This window comes from Mastigoproctus giganteus, chromosome 13 (assembly GCF_048544385.1).
Source record: "Mastigoproctus giganteus isolate SK-2022 chromosome 13, ASM4854438v1, whole genome shotgun sequence".
NCBI lineage: Eukaryota > Metazoa > Arthropoda > Arachnida > Uropygi > Thelyphonidae > Mastigoproctus > Mastigoproctus giganteus.
Window position 1 is genome coordinate 13,172,817 of NC_143587.1, and position 18,614 is coordinate 13,191,430.

At 36.0% G+C, this 18,614-nt stretch overlaps 1 protein-coding gene across 2 annotated transcripts in view; it reads right to left on the reverse strand.

Moving 5' to 3' along the window:
• Positions 1-2,565: 2,565 nt before the first annotated feature.
• LOC150075774 (neurobeachin-like protein 1) overlaps positions 2,566-18,614 on the reverse strand; it is a 693,585-nt gene continuing 677,536 nt past the window's right edge. For both annotated transcript variants that reach the window (XM_090387670.1, XM_090387669.1), the window contains exons 56-58: positions 12,187-12,351; positions 6,221-6,363; positions 2,566-2,910 (exon numbers count right to left, since the gene is read on the reverse strand). In XM_090387670.1, the coding sequence (XP_090243796.1) occupies positions 2,772-2,910; positions 6,221-6,363; positions 12,187-12,351 (447 nt within the window). In that variant the 3' untranslated portion in view covers positions 2,566-2,771. The remainder of the gene's footprint in view (positions 2,911-6,220; positions 6,364-12,186; positions 12,352-18,614) is intronic.

Consider the following 18,614-nt stretch of genomic DNA (forward strand, 5'->3'; position numbering starts at 1 on the left):
CGCCCAATGCATACAACATGCTAACGCACAATCAGAATGCTTCAGCTAGTTCTCGAAGATCCCCCTTGCCCAACATGCAACGTACCTATATAACAAGTTATAAATCTTTTCCAGTATACACTATTGCAGGACCAGAATTCACTTTTATACAAAGGATTAAATTAACAGAAGTGTTCAACGTATCATATTGAGGTAAATTTCTCTTATTATACTACAAATATTGAAATCAACACAGACATATTGAGCATCATAGCTCTGTTTTATATATCAAATTTAGTTTTGGTTTATGTGCATTTTGTGTCCAGCTGATTGAAGTGAAACTACCTACACAGGTAGTTTCACTTCTCTCTCTTTTTGTTTTATTATTTTTTAAAATGGCATTAAAAAGATCAAATGAGTCAGATAGTGCGAATAATGCAACAACGATAAAAAGCTATTGGAAAAAAATTTCTCTGAAAAATAAATTGGACATTCTAAAAAGATTGTATCCAGGCTTTGGTCTTACACTAAATTTAAAGGTTTGAATGATTTGAAAATCAACAGTATCATAAGCTGTTTAATGTAAATAGAATATAACATATAATGCTCGTAATTTGAAGGTAAGGTTTCTGCATTTTATTAAACATCATATACTGTATTTATGTTTTATAGCATAAGTTATGTATTTAAAGTTTATATTTGAAGCTTTAAATATTTCTGCTACTTTTAATATTTTCATACAGGGAAATATTGCTTAAAATCAGCCAAAAACACAAACAGTTAAAATTAGCTATGTTATATTCTATGGATAACCCCCCCTCCCCCATTTAATGCATATTCACTTAGTGCTCTGTTTCCACAGCCCAATTAAGAGTGCTAAATTAGACTGTGTGCAATTTCACACTTATAATTATAATTTGTAAGACTTTGTCCTAAGCAATGCCTATAAAAACACCATGGATTGTTATTGAAGAAAGCACATTCATTTGAAAAGATGTGTAAATGAAAGATACTAACAAGATGCTCTTCTGGGATAAAACTGAGAACTTTCCTCTGAGAGAGAAACAATCTTCCTCTGATAAATATTATATGATGTGATGTGTTTATGAAATTCTGCTCTCTTTTAGTAATGCATCATGCAGTTGACATACTAAAAAGGTGAAGTCATTACTCTGTCTACTCTTATAAATGCAATGAAAGAATAACATATGAATAAGCAACTGTAAATGGTTTATCACCATGCCTGTCAATTGTAGTTTACAAAAAAGTACATTATTTGACAATGGTTTTGTTTATAGCTAGTATATTGCCATCATAAATGCATAATAGCAGCCACTAATTTAGCCAAATCTGTCCTGATTAAAACTTAACTCTGATTTATTACAGCTAAAAATAAAAGATATCTGACCTCTATTACTTTCTTAAGCAATTCTGATTAGGTTTCTAGTTTAAAACAACAAAAAATAACGTTTCATTAAACTGTATAAAAATAATTCAATGGAGAAAGAATTATTCAAAAATTCAAACAAAATCAACTATAAACATGTTATATAAAATACAATAATTCATTTTAATTAGGTTGAGCATTTCAAAATGTTCAAATTTTCAACCAATATACAAAGCATTAGAACATACAATGATGGCTTCAGCACAAGGATTAATTCAGAATTTTTTCTTTTAACAACAGCCATTAATATTTTCAGGTGCTGACAAAAAAAATTATTTCAATTATTGCTAATATATTAAAATATCTAAAATTTTTGGTACTTATATTTATTAAATACATATTTTTTGCCCTTCAGAATATACATACACACTATGTACAACATATTTATAGTTCAACTCTCCTTTAAGGATATTTTTTCACCTAATATACATCTTCAAGTCTATTAAAACTTTAACATAACAGGGCTAAATCATTGCTATAGTTTATAATGTGAAAACATTTCTAACAACAATATAAACACTCTAGCACCTACACACTTGCAATCCAACATTTTACTTTTAAATTGCAAACATATCCTTACATATTTATTCAACAATTGTACAAATGTTGAGATCTGGTTGACTGGAAAAGCTCTCTATACAACTTGTATCACACAGTCTTAAACAAAGATGCATGTTTATGTGGAATATAAAATTTGAGCAATGGCTCCAGTTCAGATTTGTGATATCAACAGTGGTAAACCTATGAGTATAGCAGTTGAGTTTTCATAATTGAGTATAAAATTTTGTCGTCTTTGTACAGAAAACATGAAAAATTTCTGAAAATGACGGACTAGAAAGATTAAAATGATCTGACACATTTAACTCTCTCTCTCTCTCTCTCTCCCTTAGACAAAATGTTTCTTTATATTCCACATAAAGTAGTAAGCATTTAATGTTAAACAAGATTTTTAAAAGGTCAACAACAGACCACAAATCTCAGCAATAATTTATTTGTTCAATAAACAAAATTAGAAATATTATACACTGAGATACATAATATTCTGTAAACGCAGGTAACTCCTGTACAAGTATATTAAAGAAAAAAGTACTTACACCTATATGGAAGAACCAGCTTTCCTTAAACCGTTGCTGCATAAAAACATATTCAATTGGAGGAAAGACTGTGTTAAAACAGATTTAAGTATGTGTGCCTGAGATCATTATAGCATCCTCCAAGTAGAATCACACTGAATTCTGTGTTATAGTACATGCATAGATTGCCATGTCACTTGCTTGTATAAAAAGGAAAAGGTGACATATGCTTTATCCACAATCACTTTAGTTATTGGATGCAATTCTTCTCTTCAACCTAAGTTAGTTGTTGATATACTAATCACAATTAATTTTCCATCATGAAGACTGGCAAGAAGATGAGTGTTTCCTGGAGTTATACCAACAGCTAAAATTGGGATATTCAAGGACAATGATGTCACATACTTGAGCCTGTTATAATAAAAAACAAATGTTGAGGTCTGGATGACAGGAAAAGTTCCCTATACAACTACATAACATATATAACTTAAGAAAAAAAATTAGATTTGCAGCTAAAGTACATAAGATGGTTGTTAGGGATTTTTGGCACAGTACCTATTTTGATCAAGAATAGACCTGAAAATACAATACAGGATAAACCAGTTCATTTGGTTTATCGTGTATTATGTCTGTATAAGTGTGCACTTATGGGCTGATTTGAATGTTCAGCAGACTGAAAACCAGCATGACTCTTTAGTGAAGGTTATACTCCCTCTGCCTGAGATTAGCTAGCCAACCTACCTGGATGACTGATCAAAAAGGCCTTTAAAGGATTCCCCATCTCCAATAGGGTTTAATCTCAGATATCTCAGAAAGGTACAAAAGAGAATATTTAGTATTGTAAGTTTATTTTGTTGAATCTTCAAGCAAGGTACTAATGAGCAAATATATGTTTGTTTGTTATTTGGTTTTTAGGAGCATTAGCAACTAAGGCCATATTGCTCCGGGGATATGAGGTGGTCATTCCCTGACCTTTCCGCATCCTCTGTATTTGGCGGTTGCGGGCTCAAACACTGGTCTAATTAAGAATTAAGACTGCTGCTCCTGCTCACCTGGCTATGGAGGTGCCGAGCAAATATATATTAATAATGGAAGACTATGACTACTATTATGATTATGTAATACTTTTCTTCAAAAGGCAAAACCTATTTCTTTTTATCAAGAAAAACTTTAACCGTTTAGACATTTTTATGGTTACAGCAGCAGGAATCACTGGTCTACAAAAGTCACCAGTTCGGTTCTTGGCATAAACAGCAAGATATAATTTTTAAAATAATTTTTTTAAAAATTTATTAATACTAACACTATACTGGACATATAACAATATATCAAAAATTATCATTAGGAAATAAGCCTTGTTATCTCCAAAAAAAAAGGTTAGTCTTGTTATGCACAGTTAGTAAGGATTTTGGACTAAAGATGAATATGGCTAAAACAAAAGTAATGATGAACAAGTATGCTACAGAAAGGGAAATATTGATTGAAGGAGCAGTAATTGAAAAGGTGGAGTCATATACTTATCTGGGACAAGTTATTAGCTGTAATAATGATAAATGGCTGGAAGTCAAGAGAAGAATAAATTTTGGATGGATAGCATTCAGGAAATATAGTCACATACTGAAGAGCTGTTGTTGTTATTTGTTATTTTGGTTTTTAGGAGCATTAGCAACTAAGGCCATACTGCTCTGGTGATATGTGGTGGTCATTCACTGACCTTTCCGCATACTCTGTATTTGGTGGTCCAATCAAGAAGCGTGTGCTACGCACTGCCGCTCCTGCCCACCTGGCTACGGAGGCGGCCTCACTGAAGAGCAATATCCCAGTTTGTCTGAAACGTAAAATAATGAACCAATGTATACTCCCCACCATGACTTATGGAAGTGAAACTTAGGCACTCACCAAAAGAATGGAAGAGAAGCTGAGAAATACACAGCGAAGAACGGAACGAATTATATTATATTTGGCAGCAAACTCAAGTAAAGGACATTCTTATCAAAACTAAAGAACTAAAATGGTCTTGGGCAGGACACACAGCTTGAAGACATGATGACAGATGGACTAAGAAAATAACAGAATGGTATCCAAGAGGAGTTAGAAGAAAACCTGGAAGACAAAGGCGGAGATGGATAGATTAAATTCATGAGTTTGTGGGTAGTAAATGGATGGCCAGTGCTCAAAACAGAAGCAACTGGAAAGTTGCTGGAGAGGCCTTCATCCTGCAGTGGATTGAAAATGGCTGATGATGATCTCCAAAAAAAAAAAAAATATATATATATATATATATATATATATATAAATTTACTGAGGGAATTTTCAGTATTTGTATATAATAATAATGATAACCTACATAATGGACACACTGCTTTTTGTTGATGACCAGGTTCTAATAGAAGACAATGAGAACTCATTGCAGAAAGTCATTGTCTCATTAAACAAAATAGCAAAATCATTTAATATGGAAATCTCATCTTCAAAGACAAAAGTGATGGCATTTAAAGGAAGAGATCCAATAAGAAGCAAGATCTGCATTGAAAATAATATTATCGAACAAGTTAACACTTCCAAATACATAGGATACCATCTGTCACATGAAAATTAAAAAGATACTAAGCAAAAAATAAATAATTACATAGGAATTACTAAAACTATAAACAATATTTTCAAATCTAATCTAGTGCATAAGAAAACAAGAACATGGATACATAACACCCTTGGCAGACCTATCCTAACATATGGCTCTGAGGCATGGACAATGAGCAAAGGGGATAGGAGGAGGTCGACTGGTGCAGAAATGCGTTTCATGAGCCGAACCGCAGGCTATACCAGACTTGACAGGAAAAGAAATCAAGAGATCCTATCAGAACTGCAGACAACCTCAGTACTGAATTATATCGATTCGTACAGAAACAGATGAATCCAGCATGTAGAGGTGAAGGACAGACACTATCCGAAAGAGATATAAAAAAAAAAAAAAAAAAAAAACTGATGCCATTATCAACCCACTGCAGGATGGAAGCCTCCTCAACTATTCATGCTGAGGGAAATGGACCATAATCTGCCAACGCTGGTCCAGTGCGGGTTCGCAGATCGACTGTATTTAGCAGTCAGGGGCTTGAACCCTGGTCTACTCAAAGAGCGTGTGCTACTGCACTCCCGCTCCTGACCATTCGGCTACGGAGGCCGTATTCCGAAAGAGATACTAAACTACAAACCCCAGGAAGGAGAGATAGAGGCAGACCCCTGCAAAGATGGGGAGGGAGGGGGAGAGAGAGAGAGAGAGAGAGAGAGAGAGACCCTGTAACAGGCCATTAGGCCTAATACTGGATAGGAAGAAGAAGAAAACCTACATATGGCTTCTCTTTCATTCAGAGAAAGGTCAAGTGCCACAATTCAATATAAAGTTTTTAACTGAGATAATCTGATTGATACTACAATAGGTAGTGATTAGTAATTCTTTTATAAAGTGGCTGCTCCTTTCATTCATAACATTAGTTTTGGTCAAAATATTTTGGCTACAGACTTTGGAGATTATTTTTTTTCTGTGACTAAATCAAACTTTTTTATGGGGCCATGTAATATTAAGCAAAAATTATTCTGTAAAATCCAAAATCACTAATTCTGTAAAATAAATCACTAAAATTTGAAGTTATAGTTAAACTGCCAATAATTAAAATCTTTCCTATATTATTTACATTGGAGGAGACATTTTTTTGTTCCTTACCTAAATGTTTCATAAATTGTTAGCATACCATCCATTCCACCAACTATTACATAATCTTTGGAACAGCATATTGCCAAAATAGGTGACACTTCTCTCTGATACAGATGTCTCCCATTTATAGAATATAGATGAAGTGTACATTTCTAGGGGGAAAAAAAAAAACAAACATATAAAATTAAAGTGGTAACCAACTCATAATATTATGAGTTGGTTATCACTTAAATTTTCATCACTGTGAGCAAATCAAATATATTATTATCCTGAAATAGACAAATATATTGCTTTAGAAGTCAGTTATGAGCAATCTATTATATATATGTATGTGCATGTGTGTAATTTAACACTGAAATATTCACATAGGACATAACAGGTCTGTCTTGAAAATAACTGTTGTGCATTAATTGATGTTCAATGCTAATGGCTGAAACTTTCAGTACTTTTCTAAATATAGCTAAACTTAAGAAATTTTGAACATGAATAATTATTGTGCAAAAGGATCTGTCAGGTACTGCACAACTATACTATTTTTGCTTTCTGATTCAATGTGCTAATTTTAGTTTCAACATCATGTAAGTAATTAAAAAATTACTTGTTGCTGAAAACAAAACTGGCATGTTGGCTGATACAGCTCTATAGAAATGATGTTTTTGTATAATATTATACAAAAACACAAAATGTGTTTTTGTATAATAATTAAACAAAAAAATATTATTATAATTGATGTGAAATGGTTTTTTCTATTATTATTATTATCATCACTACTTACCCTTGTTTTGATGATTATTATTATTATTATCTGTTTACTCTTTCATTAAAAAAACAACAACAAAAAAAAAAAAAAAAAACATCAAGATATGCACATATACACATTGGAATTTGTTTATTTTCTACACACATCACAGGACACAGTCCCAGTTATGTTGTAATATAATTGGTATCTAAATTTAATTAACACATTCTAAAATAATATTTGAAGTCTTAAAAATAAATCAATAATAACCAGGGTAATTAAACATGATTTTCCCTTAACAAAATCTTGGATCAAAGCTCTTCATAGCAGGTTAGTTTCTGAAATAATTTTCATGTTTTTTTATTTTATTTTAATATACTAAACTGTAGTTAATATATAGTTTGAATTTCTATAGTCATGTAGGTTAGTTTATTTTTGTATTTAGATAAGTATTTGGAAAGCTACAGATTAATATTAAAATTGGTATTGATATTTCAGTGGGAACTTCGTAACTTTCGTTGGGTAGCTTAACTTTAATTTCACTAGTGGTTAAAAGTGTTGTCAGCAGTATAATTTCTGAATAGTCCATTAATTTAAATTCTGTAGTACATCGAAAGTTTAAATTTGTAAAGTATTTGGAGAGCTACAGCTTAATATTCAGATAACTATGTTATCGATAATTTGGCAGGAACTTCCTAACTTTCGTTCAGCAGCTTAAATTTAACTTATTTAGTGGTTAAAGTTTTGTCAACAGTTTAATTTCTGTAATACTTTGCTAACAAAAATTCTGAAATATATTGTAAATTAAATTTTGACACCTTTCTAAAATTCAAATTTTACTTAAATAATGGTTGCTACAAGATCCACTTACAGTACAAAGTCCAGGGACAACGAGACTCAAACGGAAATGCCTGCAGGCATTTCCGGTGGGATTGCAACTTCGTTATACATATAGCCTGTGGCATGTATCTAGGGCTGGTCTAGTAGACAGACCCAGCTCATCTGATGATTCTTTTCTTTGCAACTGATGTAAGGAGTGTACCAATCTCAAATTAGAACTTGGTGCATTATGAGAAGAATTTGAGTCATTGATTAAACAAGTGCTTGCCCTAGAAACAGATGTAACTGGGAGCTTGTCAGAAATTCAAGTATCTCGTGACCTGCCAAGTGATGTATCCTCGATTCAGGTCCCAGTAAAGAATAGTGAAGTGCAGACTGTTCTGGTCAAAAGTGATCTGGTTTCATAGGGGTACTCAATTGTCAGGGAAATGGGCAACATATTTGTAATAAAGATAGGTGGTCCAGAACAGGGACCACCTATCTTTATTACAGGAGCAACAGGAGCTTGCCAGGAGCAACAATTGATGATGCTGCTAACATACTGTCACATTAATTTAAGGGAGGTAAACAGAGAATTATTATTATTCATGTGGGGACTAATGATATTAAACCTACACGACCTGACCAACTGCTGGATAAATATAGGACTATGCTGAAAAAATGCAGCAAGTTAGGTCAGAAAGTGTATGCATCGGCAATTCTGCCCAGACACGATAGAAGGGATTATATGCTAAAGCCTTGTGGATTAACTTGAGAGAAAAGGCTCTAGGAGAAAATTTTTATCAGTGTAGCTTGCATTTCTAGGTAGAAGGAATCTAATTTTGTGGAGATGAAATCCGCTCCACCTCCAACCAGAAGGTACTTGTGGAGTTCTGGGGAAAACTGTAGAGCAACAAAGTTATCATAACGGCTGTGCACCTTGGATAGATCTAGAAAGGAAGAAAAACCAAGAACGTACAAGAGATGAAACGATGGAGGATTCGGGAGGAAGAAGTACAACAGTTGATCTGGAAGTCCCACAACTATTTCTCTCACACAAGCAGTTTACCCAGATAATAAGGTACCCTGACACAATCCCAGAGTCTAACTCAAGGAATCACCTACCTGAAGGCTAAGGACAAAGACACCACGAACCTGGATCGATCATTTGTCTCCCAACACTGTATAAGATTATTGACCAGCATAAGGAATGTAGGAAGAGCAGAGGATGCAAGGAGCAATTGACCACTGATGCTGCAGTTATGGAGCAAACCTACAAGAAGCACCACCTACATCAGCTACCACAAGGTATCCAACTCCGTGCCCCATAGCTGGCTGATAGAGACACTGAAGATCTACAAATTCAACCTGACCTGACACTTTCTAGAAGCAACCATGGCAAAATGGAGGACCACCATCAAGGTTGAAAACATCACAACCAGACCAATACCCATTAGAAGAATATTTCAGGGAGATACCCTGCACCCACTATAGTCCTGTCTAGCACTCAACCCACTGTCCACCATGCTCAATAATAGCAAGTATGGGTATACTCTAAAAGAAGGGAGGAATAACCTATACATCTTCTCTCACCTGATGTACATGGATAACATTAAACTCTATGCTGCAACTAAGAATCAGCTTCAACAGCTACTCCAATCATTAAAGAGTTCAGCACTGACATCAGGATGAAATTTGGCCTAGACAAATGCAAGATCCATGGATTACATCAAGGACATCTAGTCAGATAAAACTACCAGCTGAAGAGATTGAAACCATGACAGAAGGAGAGATATACAAATATCTGGGGATGATGTAGGCCCAATTCACCGAGAAATACCATCAGAGACTGCAAAGCCTACTAAAATTAAAGCTGAACGACAGAAACATGGTCACAGCCATAAACACTTATGCAGTCCCAGTACCAACATATTCCTTCAAGATCATAGGTTTGACCAACACAGAGCTGGAGGAGATTTACCAGGATAATGATGACCAAGAACTGCCAACACCTCCCAAAGTCGGCAATAGATGTTACTTTGATTACTTCTAGGAAAACACAGTGCCAATCTACTAAGGTATAGGAAAGATGGACAAATGGCACATAACATTCAATCTCAATAAAGAGACCACACTGACAGAGACAGAAGAAACAAAGACAGAAAGATGGGTGAAGAAGACACTCCATGGCAGATACTACAATGACCTCCATCAAGACTACAAAGATAAGATGGCTTCCAATGCTTGGCACATTAGCATTAGTAGAGGCATATGATGCAAGAAAGCAAGCTTATGCAGCATCAGCCAAAAAAAAAACAAAAAAAAACTTCCACTTCACCCCTCCTTTTGTTCGAAATACCTATCCAGCTGAGCCTTAAATTTATCTAGGCTATCAACTTCCACAACAAGGGATGGAAGTCTGTTTCACCAACCAACTAACCGCTGGCTAAAGGCAAATTTCCGCACATCTATCCTACATCTGTCTTTCCTCAATTTTAATTTATGCCCTCTCAGGTGATTATTCTGAGCAAGAGGAAGAATTCCATCAGCACTGAGCATGCTCAAACCATTCAAGGCTTTATACACCTCTATCAGATCACCTCGAGACACTTAAGCCTTTCTTCGTAAGAGCAACCCTTTGTTCCATTCACTAATCTTGTTGCCCTTCTCTGTACTCGTTCTAGCAGCTCTACATCCTTCTTGAAATGAGGCCTCCAGACCTGTATACAGTACTCAAGGTGTGGCCTGACCATTGCCGTATACAAGGGAAAAATCACCTCCTTATCCCTGCTAGAAAAATTCCTGTATATCATTGACAAGACACCATGAGCTACTCTTGCAGCCTGTCTGCACTGCTCAGAAAACTTCATATCTGCCTGCACAATTACCCCCAGGTCCTTTTCATTCTCTACCACTGTCAGTGTAGTCCCACAGAGTGGATACGTTGCTCTGGGGTTGCTGTTTCCCATATGTAGTACTTTACATTTGTCAATGTTAAACTTCATTTGCCACCTCTTGGCCCATCTGCTCAACCTTTCCAGATCCTCTTGCAGCAGCATAGCGTCAGTAGTGTCCTTAACGACTGCTAACCTTTGTATCGTCTGAAAAACGTAGACATTAAGCTTGATATACCATCATCAATATTATTTATAAATACAGAAAACAATAATGGACCCAACACTAAACCCTGAGGGACTCCACTAATAACATCAGTCCATGATCAGCAGTGTCCACTGATTACCACTCTCTGTCTTCTTCCCCTCAACCATCCCTTTATCCATAGCAGCAATTTGCCTCCAATGCCACAATGCTCCAATTTGTGCAGCAGTCTTCCACGTGCAACAGTATCAAAGGCTTTTAAATTAGAAGAGTTTCTAAAAAATACCATAAGAACTTTTAAAGAAAGAGTAAAGTTTGGAATAGTGCTTATATTGTTACAATTTCTTTTTGTGATAAAATAATTGCCAAAGGATTGTCATTTCAACTATACTGATAGAATTTAATTGTTAGGAAAAAATGTATTCAAGGACTATTTTCTGGGAAATGTTATTTAATCTGATTAAAAAACAAAAACACATTCCAGGAACTTTTCTGAACACACACACACACACACACACACACACACACACACACACACACACACACACACACACACACACACACACACACACACACACACACACAGAGAGAGAGAGAGAGAGAGAGAGAGAGAGAGAGAGAGAGAGAGAGAGAGAGAGAGAGAGAGAGAGAGAGAGAGAGAAGAATTAACATTCGTGACAAACTGAAAGCTGAAAATAAGCAAAAACATTAACTTTCATTTTATACATAGGATATTTTAATATAGAAATAAAATGTATATGTTAATATCCAAAACTTTTGGCCTTCCAGAAACAGCTTGGATGTTTCTTGGATAATCACTCAAATTAAGTACATACGTTCATCGATAGAGGCAATAGTGGATGAGAAACAGCTGTTCTGGTAGTGTCTCTGATTATTAAATGCATAGTGGATTTGACTATTGGGTGATGATATTTGATTTACATAGTGTCTCTGATTATTAAATCCATAGTGGATTTGACTATTGGGTGATATTTGATGTACAAAGATATTCGGAATTCAAGCTGAACTGTGGACAACAGCATTGGTTTAAGGTGTAATTAAATATCTTACACATAAGACTAAGCTTAATTTGGTGGAAACAGAACACTATCCATGATCAGACTAATGAAGTAATGTGCTTCATTAACATCTTAACATCTCTTTGTATTTATTCCTCTTATTTTTCCCAATAAATGTTATTCATAATTGATTACGACAAACAACAATACTGTGGCAATTACAACACTGCAGCGAAAGTATTAATATTTGAGCAGTTCCAATTCAGTTCCAAAAAAAAATATCGTACATTCAGACTTACCTTTTCATCTTGTTTACAATGCAGAGGCTGACAATGCACACAAAGAAATCCCATTTCAGAAAGAGTGATATAGCTTACTGTCTGATTTTTACAATCCAAACCAGGAGGTGTCAATGTCTGAATGAAATGACCATCTCTCACTGTGTGAATATTGAAGGTTCCATCCTATAATGAATTGTGGGAAAGTATTGTTATGTGGGAAATAAAACAATATATTAATAATATATATACTTTCCAACAGTATTATCACTAAAACTACTAGTTCACTATTACAAAACAAAATTCAGTCCAAATTTTTATTGCATCAGTGACTCCTATGATTATATAAACAATAGAAGGAAGGGATTGAATCACATTGGGCCACTTAATGTCAATGGGTTAACAGTTGATGACCCTGCTGAGGTTGATGGTAAATTTAAGAGGTATTTTGCATCTACATTCACACATGAGGAATTTTTAGAGGGGATGCCAGATGTTTATCAAACTGCAATGGGGAGCTAAATGACTTTGTGAAAACGAAAAGGAAAGTGGAACAGGAACGTTGAAGCTGAACGTAAAAAAAGGCACCTGGATGGATGGGATCTATCAAATAATATTAAGAGAGGCAGCAAAGAAGATAAGCAAGCCTTTAGCCATAATTATGAGAGAATTCAGGGGAGGTCCCAATGGACAGGAGCTGTGCGAATATATCCCCAATTCAAAAAGGTGGATCAAAAGGTGATGTAATTACAGACCTTTTAGCTTAACATCTGTTTGAGGGAAAATTATGGAGTCACTGGATGCAAAAAATAATTTTTATATCATATACAGGCACTCCTTGACTTACGTCTTATAGGTGCTAAATAAATATACAGTACAGTACAGTACAACACACAGAGATTATAATCCCCAACAAACTTCATCAGGCCATACTTACAGTATTGGTTACAGCATTTTACAATTTGTAACCAAATTAAATGAGGCTGAAAAAATGCACAATGAATAATTATGAAGACTACAGTATTTAATCAAAAGTAATTTAATCTAATACCTGTAAAGCGTATATTAATCTAGTAATCTATAGCGTATAAACAAAATACAATATACAAGAATAAAAATAAACAAGGATTTTTTTGTTTTAAAATTTAAAACAGTAAAAAAAGATAAGCAATCAATTACATGAACAAATTGCAACTGACATGATATGCACAAGTGAGATACAGAGTAATAAGTTTACGAAGCGTGAAAATAGGAATGAAGAGATGATTCTGAAAATTTATTTATGTTTTATATGATTGAAGATTTCATGGAAGGGGAAATACATTTTACCATAATAATGTAAAAACCCACAGAATTCCAGCTATCAGTGTTAGTGTATTGTAAATGCAATAAGATCTAGTTTACTATCTGTTTATAATAGATTGCACAAACAGAATAGCACAATAAAATGGAAACTGCAAATTGTTTTTGTTTTATGGTAGTAACCTCCAGAAATGTGCTTTAGAAAAATATCACAAAGTTGTTCAAAATTGATTCTTATAACCAAACATAGCAATAAACGGTGTTGGAGTAGCATTTTTTAGAAGCATTAGCAACTAAGGCCATATTGATCCATTTATACTGTCTGTAAATTGTGTGCATTCTGTGGTCAATTTTCTGTTTGCTGGACGAAAAACCCTAGTTTCCAGAACAATAAATGGGGAAAGTGTAGTGCATTTTAATGTGGTTTGGATTGGTTTATTGAAATTTGTTTCTACAAAGCAGCTGATTTTAGCGATCATGGCTCTTATTTATTTCAAGGCTTACGATTGTCTCTGGCCGGACCACGTAGTCTTTCCTCTCAGCCAGTAGAAGTGTTTGTAAACGTGTTAGCAGCATTTTCCGATTTGTAACAAAGTTTTTGTTTTTGCATCCTTCAGTTAAAAGTAATTTTTGTGTTGTGCTTATTCAACATAAATTTATATAAAATCAACACATTTTCCATTATAAAAATGACCTTTTAGAGAGATAAATAGTTTAGTTATATAGCAAAAATTTCAACTTCTGAGGTCTTGGAACGAATTACCAAAAAAACAAAGTGTTATTGGGTTCATATTGTGATAGTTTCATGATACAATGGGGTCTTCGGAATGGATAAATATCTTAAAGCAGGGGTTCACTGTACATAGCAGCTGATTTTGGCACTTCGCGCGCGTGGTTCAAACTGTCAATATTTTTGATATACAATTTTTTTTTATTAATTATGAGAAGCTTTGTGTTTTGAATGTATATACAAATTGTATGTAAGTCGTTTGTACGTAAGTAGAGGAGCGTTGTATAAACTAGAGCAAAGTGGAAAGTTACAATGTGGAAACTAGAGCAATAAGGGAAAGTTACAGCTATGCATAAAGTTTGCAGATGATACAAAGGTTGATAGGGTGGTTAAAGACAGTCATCAGGATGAGTTACTGCAACAAGTGCTGAGAAATGGCAGTTGTTTTTTTTTTTTCTTTTTATGTAAACCCCAAGCACGAGAGGTATTAGAACCTATAGTACTTAGAACCGTGCTTGGAGGTTGAGAAGACGAAAGAAAATATTTGTTGACATTGGACTTGAACTTCTGTAGAGTGTAATTTTCAGGAAATGTGTATGATGGAAGGTTGTTCCAGAAAACGGCAGTTGAATGAATAAATGAGGAAGATGAAAAGTTGGTTCTGTGAGTTTGAAGTTGGACATTAAATGGATGGTGGCTAGTGGTGGCACATGGTCGGACTGTTTTGAAAGAGTGAGCGGGAATTATAGAAGAACTATTCAGAAGAACAGTGCCCATAGAAATATCTATAGAAGAGGCATGCAGCAGAATATGTTTATGAGAGTGAGTGGAGAGACTTTGTTAGAGATGAATCATTAATTAACCTAACTGCCCTCTTCTGAATGGAATCAAGAAACCTGAGAGATTTTGGGGGCACCACCCCAGATGTGGGAGCAATATTCCATGGCAGGGCGGATTTGTGATTTATACAGAGTGAGCAGCTGGTTGGAAGAAAAGTAATGGCAAGAGCGAAAGAGAAAACCAAGTTTTTTAAATGCAGAGGAAGCAATATTTCTAATGTGCTTGTGCCAAGAGAGATTAGAAATCAGGGTAATCCCCAAAAGAGAAATATAATTTTGTCTAGAAATCGGAGTGTCACCAAAGATAAGAACAGGAGCAGAAGAATCCTTTTTGCGAGATATAAGACAAGACTGAGTTTTAGAAGGGTTGAAATCAACTAAGTTGTCTTTGCCCCATTGGAGATTGGCATTTAAGGAATTGGTAGCATATTTTCGAGAAGTTGCAGCTGATTGAGCAGGGCAGGGATTCTCAAAATGGAGAGTGGAATGCAATGTGCTATCATCGGCAAAACTATAGATAGCATTTCCAATCAATGGAAGAAGATCATTAATATACAAGAGGAAAAGAGTGGGGGAAAGAACTGAACCTTGGAGGATACTGGCATTAGTGGAGAAGTTAGAAGACAGAGAGCCATCTACCATCACCCTCAGTGAATGATCAGAGAGAAAACTGGATAACCAATTACAAAAAACAGTTGGCAAACCATAAGATGGAAGCTTGTTTAGAAGACTTTTATACCAAACACGATCGAAAGCCTTTGAGATGTCAAAAAAACAACTACTTGTGTTTCACCGAACCTTTCCATTGAATTAGTACATAAATGGGTAACATAAGCCAGAATATCACCAGTGGATCGACACTGACGGAATCCATCTGGCGATCGTTGATCAGAAGGAAGGTTTCTAGGTAGTTTAAGAGTTGGTGGTTAATTGATTTCTCCATTACTTTAGAAAGAGTACAAGTAATTGCAATGGGATGATAACTGGTTAGGAGGGATTTGTCACCCTTTTTAGGAACTGACTGGATATGAGCAAATTTCCAAGCAAAAGGAAAAACACCTCTGGAATAAGAAAGTGAAAAAAAGGCGGCAAAGAATAGGAGTAAGTTCAGGAACACAGGTTTTGAGAACAAGTGGAGAAATACCATCGGGACCTGGAGCTTTCTTAGCATCAAGATTCGTCAAAATCCTTCTGACATCCTTTTGATGGAAGACCACATGAGGCATTGAACGGAGCATGTTGGGAATGGTGGGAGGTGTTTTATCAAGATCATTAATACATGAGTTGGAAGAAAAATGGGATGCTAGCAGGTCAGCTTTATCCTTGGCTGAAGTGACAACAGAGCCATCTAGTTTGGACAGAGGTGGGAGCAGAGGTGGGCAAAAGTTGCGGCCAATAGCTTTGGCAAGAGACCAGAATGCTCGGCTACCATTAGGGCAAGAAGCAAGTTTTCAACTCAGCCTGTTCAAAATCTAGTTTGGACTGATTAATAATTGCTTTACAATTGATGCGAGCTTTGGTGTAGGCAGAAAATGAAACTGAAGAATTAGAAACAAGCCAATTACGATAGGCAACATTCTTCTCTTGAACAGCCTTAGCACATTTATGGGAAAACCAAGGTTTAGATAAAGGACGGGATTTTAAAGTGGAGTGTGGGATAAAGGATTCCATTCCTGCAAGAATAATTTCACTGACACGATCTGGGCAAACGTCGACTTCAGAAGTTTTGAAACAGTAATCCGACCAAGGAAAAGAAGAAAATAAATCTCGCAGGTCATCCCATTTTGCATTCTTGTAATGCCAAACAACACGAGGTTAGGAATAGCCATGAGATAAAGGCTCCATTGGAGAAGAGACAACCACCAAGTTGTGATCTGTAGTGCCTAAAGGACCTCTCACTTGGATCATGTGCTTAGAAGGGTTGTTTGTGAGAAAAAGATCAAGCGTGTTGTCTTTATAATTAGGATTGTCCGGTATTCTTGTAGATAAATGAACAATCTGTGCAAGGTCATTAGTAATTGCAAAAGCCTCAGCATCTCGACCAACAGGGTCAGTGTGGCTAGAAAATGGAAGCCAGCTGGAGTAGTGAACACTAAAATCACCAAGGAAAATTACCTCACTGTTAGGAAAGTTGAACTGGAGAAAGTCAAGTTGCAAAGGGAGAAAGTCAAAGAGCTCCAAGTGATTAGTGGAGTTGGGAGAACGGTAGAGAGACAACAGATGAATTTGACACAATGAGGTAGAGTTATTTTAAGCCACTGAAGATCAAAGAGAGGAGATTCCAAATTACCAAGTCTCTGACAGGGAATATCAGAACGGACATATGCACAAGTACCACCTTTGAGGTGAATGGAATCATACAACGAATAATTTGGGCATCTGAGATGAGCAGTAGTTGAATCAACCGATAACTGAGATTCTGTCAGAAAAAGTACATGGTGTTTGGCAGATTGCAAGTGGAAATGGACATTGTTGAGATTAGAATTGAGACCACGTATATTTGTGAAATGAAAAAGGGTGGGGCATGCTGTATGAAGTAATGAAATTTTTGGATATGGCGTACACACATGGTAAGAATATACCCAGATCCTTGACATAACGTGGCCTTGATAATGCTCCCCGCATACACACTACTCGGACTCCCTCCAGTCAGTATATGGCAGAGTAGAGGTAGCAAGATTATACAGTAGCTGATCCAGAAGCCTCCTAGAGAGTTACCAATAGGTTCCGTCCAGTGTACTAACTAGTGGCCGGCCTGCGAACACTGTTTTAGAGCTGTAGCCTCGAAATGTAAGGAATATTGGATCTCGCCACGATGTTCATCATAACCTCAAAAGTCATCAATCATACTGCATGGTGGAAGAGATGGGGAAGGGTTGACCAGAACTTAACTCTTGAGACTAAACATGGATTCCACCACTTCAAGCCTTCAATAAGCAAAGTGGTGGTATGGCACCTGTTGATGAGTCATCTACCACCTAGTGCTGCCTGGTAACATAGAGGGGTGGAATTTCTCCATGTGGTGTGTGCGCCACACCTCGAACCCTGCTTATGTTGGTTCACACCTGGGTGGTCACCCACCATGTACTTGTGCATGGAGGTTATACCCAGGATTACTAACAGTCCTACCATCATGAAGGAGCAAGTAGGGGATTTGGCTGTCACAGACCGTCCGGACTTCGCTGAAATTGGGTCCACTTGATTTGCGTGTCACACAAATATCAGTTCCATCAGCATTTTAGACTCCCAGGTAGCAAGTACAGCTTGTCTGGCATATCTGAGGGAATGTCTGTGACAACCTCAAGGACCAAGTTAAAGTTTTAACAATGACAAATGCAAGTTACTACATATTGTCGTCTTCTTTTCTGTGTGCCCTCTCCTAACAGAGGTTGGCAACCACCACGGCAAATATCTCTCTGTCACTGGTAGCTCTGAATAGCTGCTTGGTGTTCAGGGCTTGATAACATTAAGAATTTCCAATTCTTAATGTTATCAAGCCATGATGTACATCTTCTCCCAGGCTTTCTTCTTACTTTCATTTTTCCCTCAATAATTAGCCGTGGAATTGCGTATTTGTT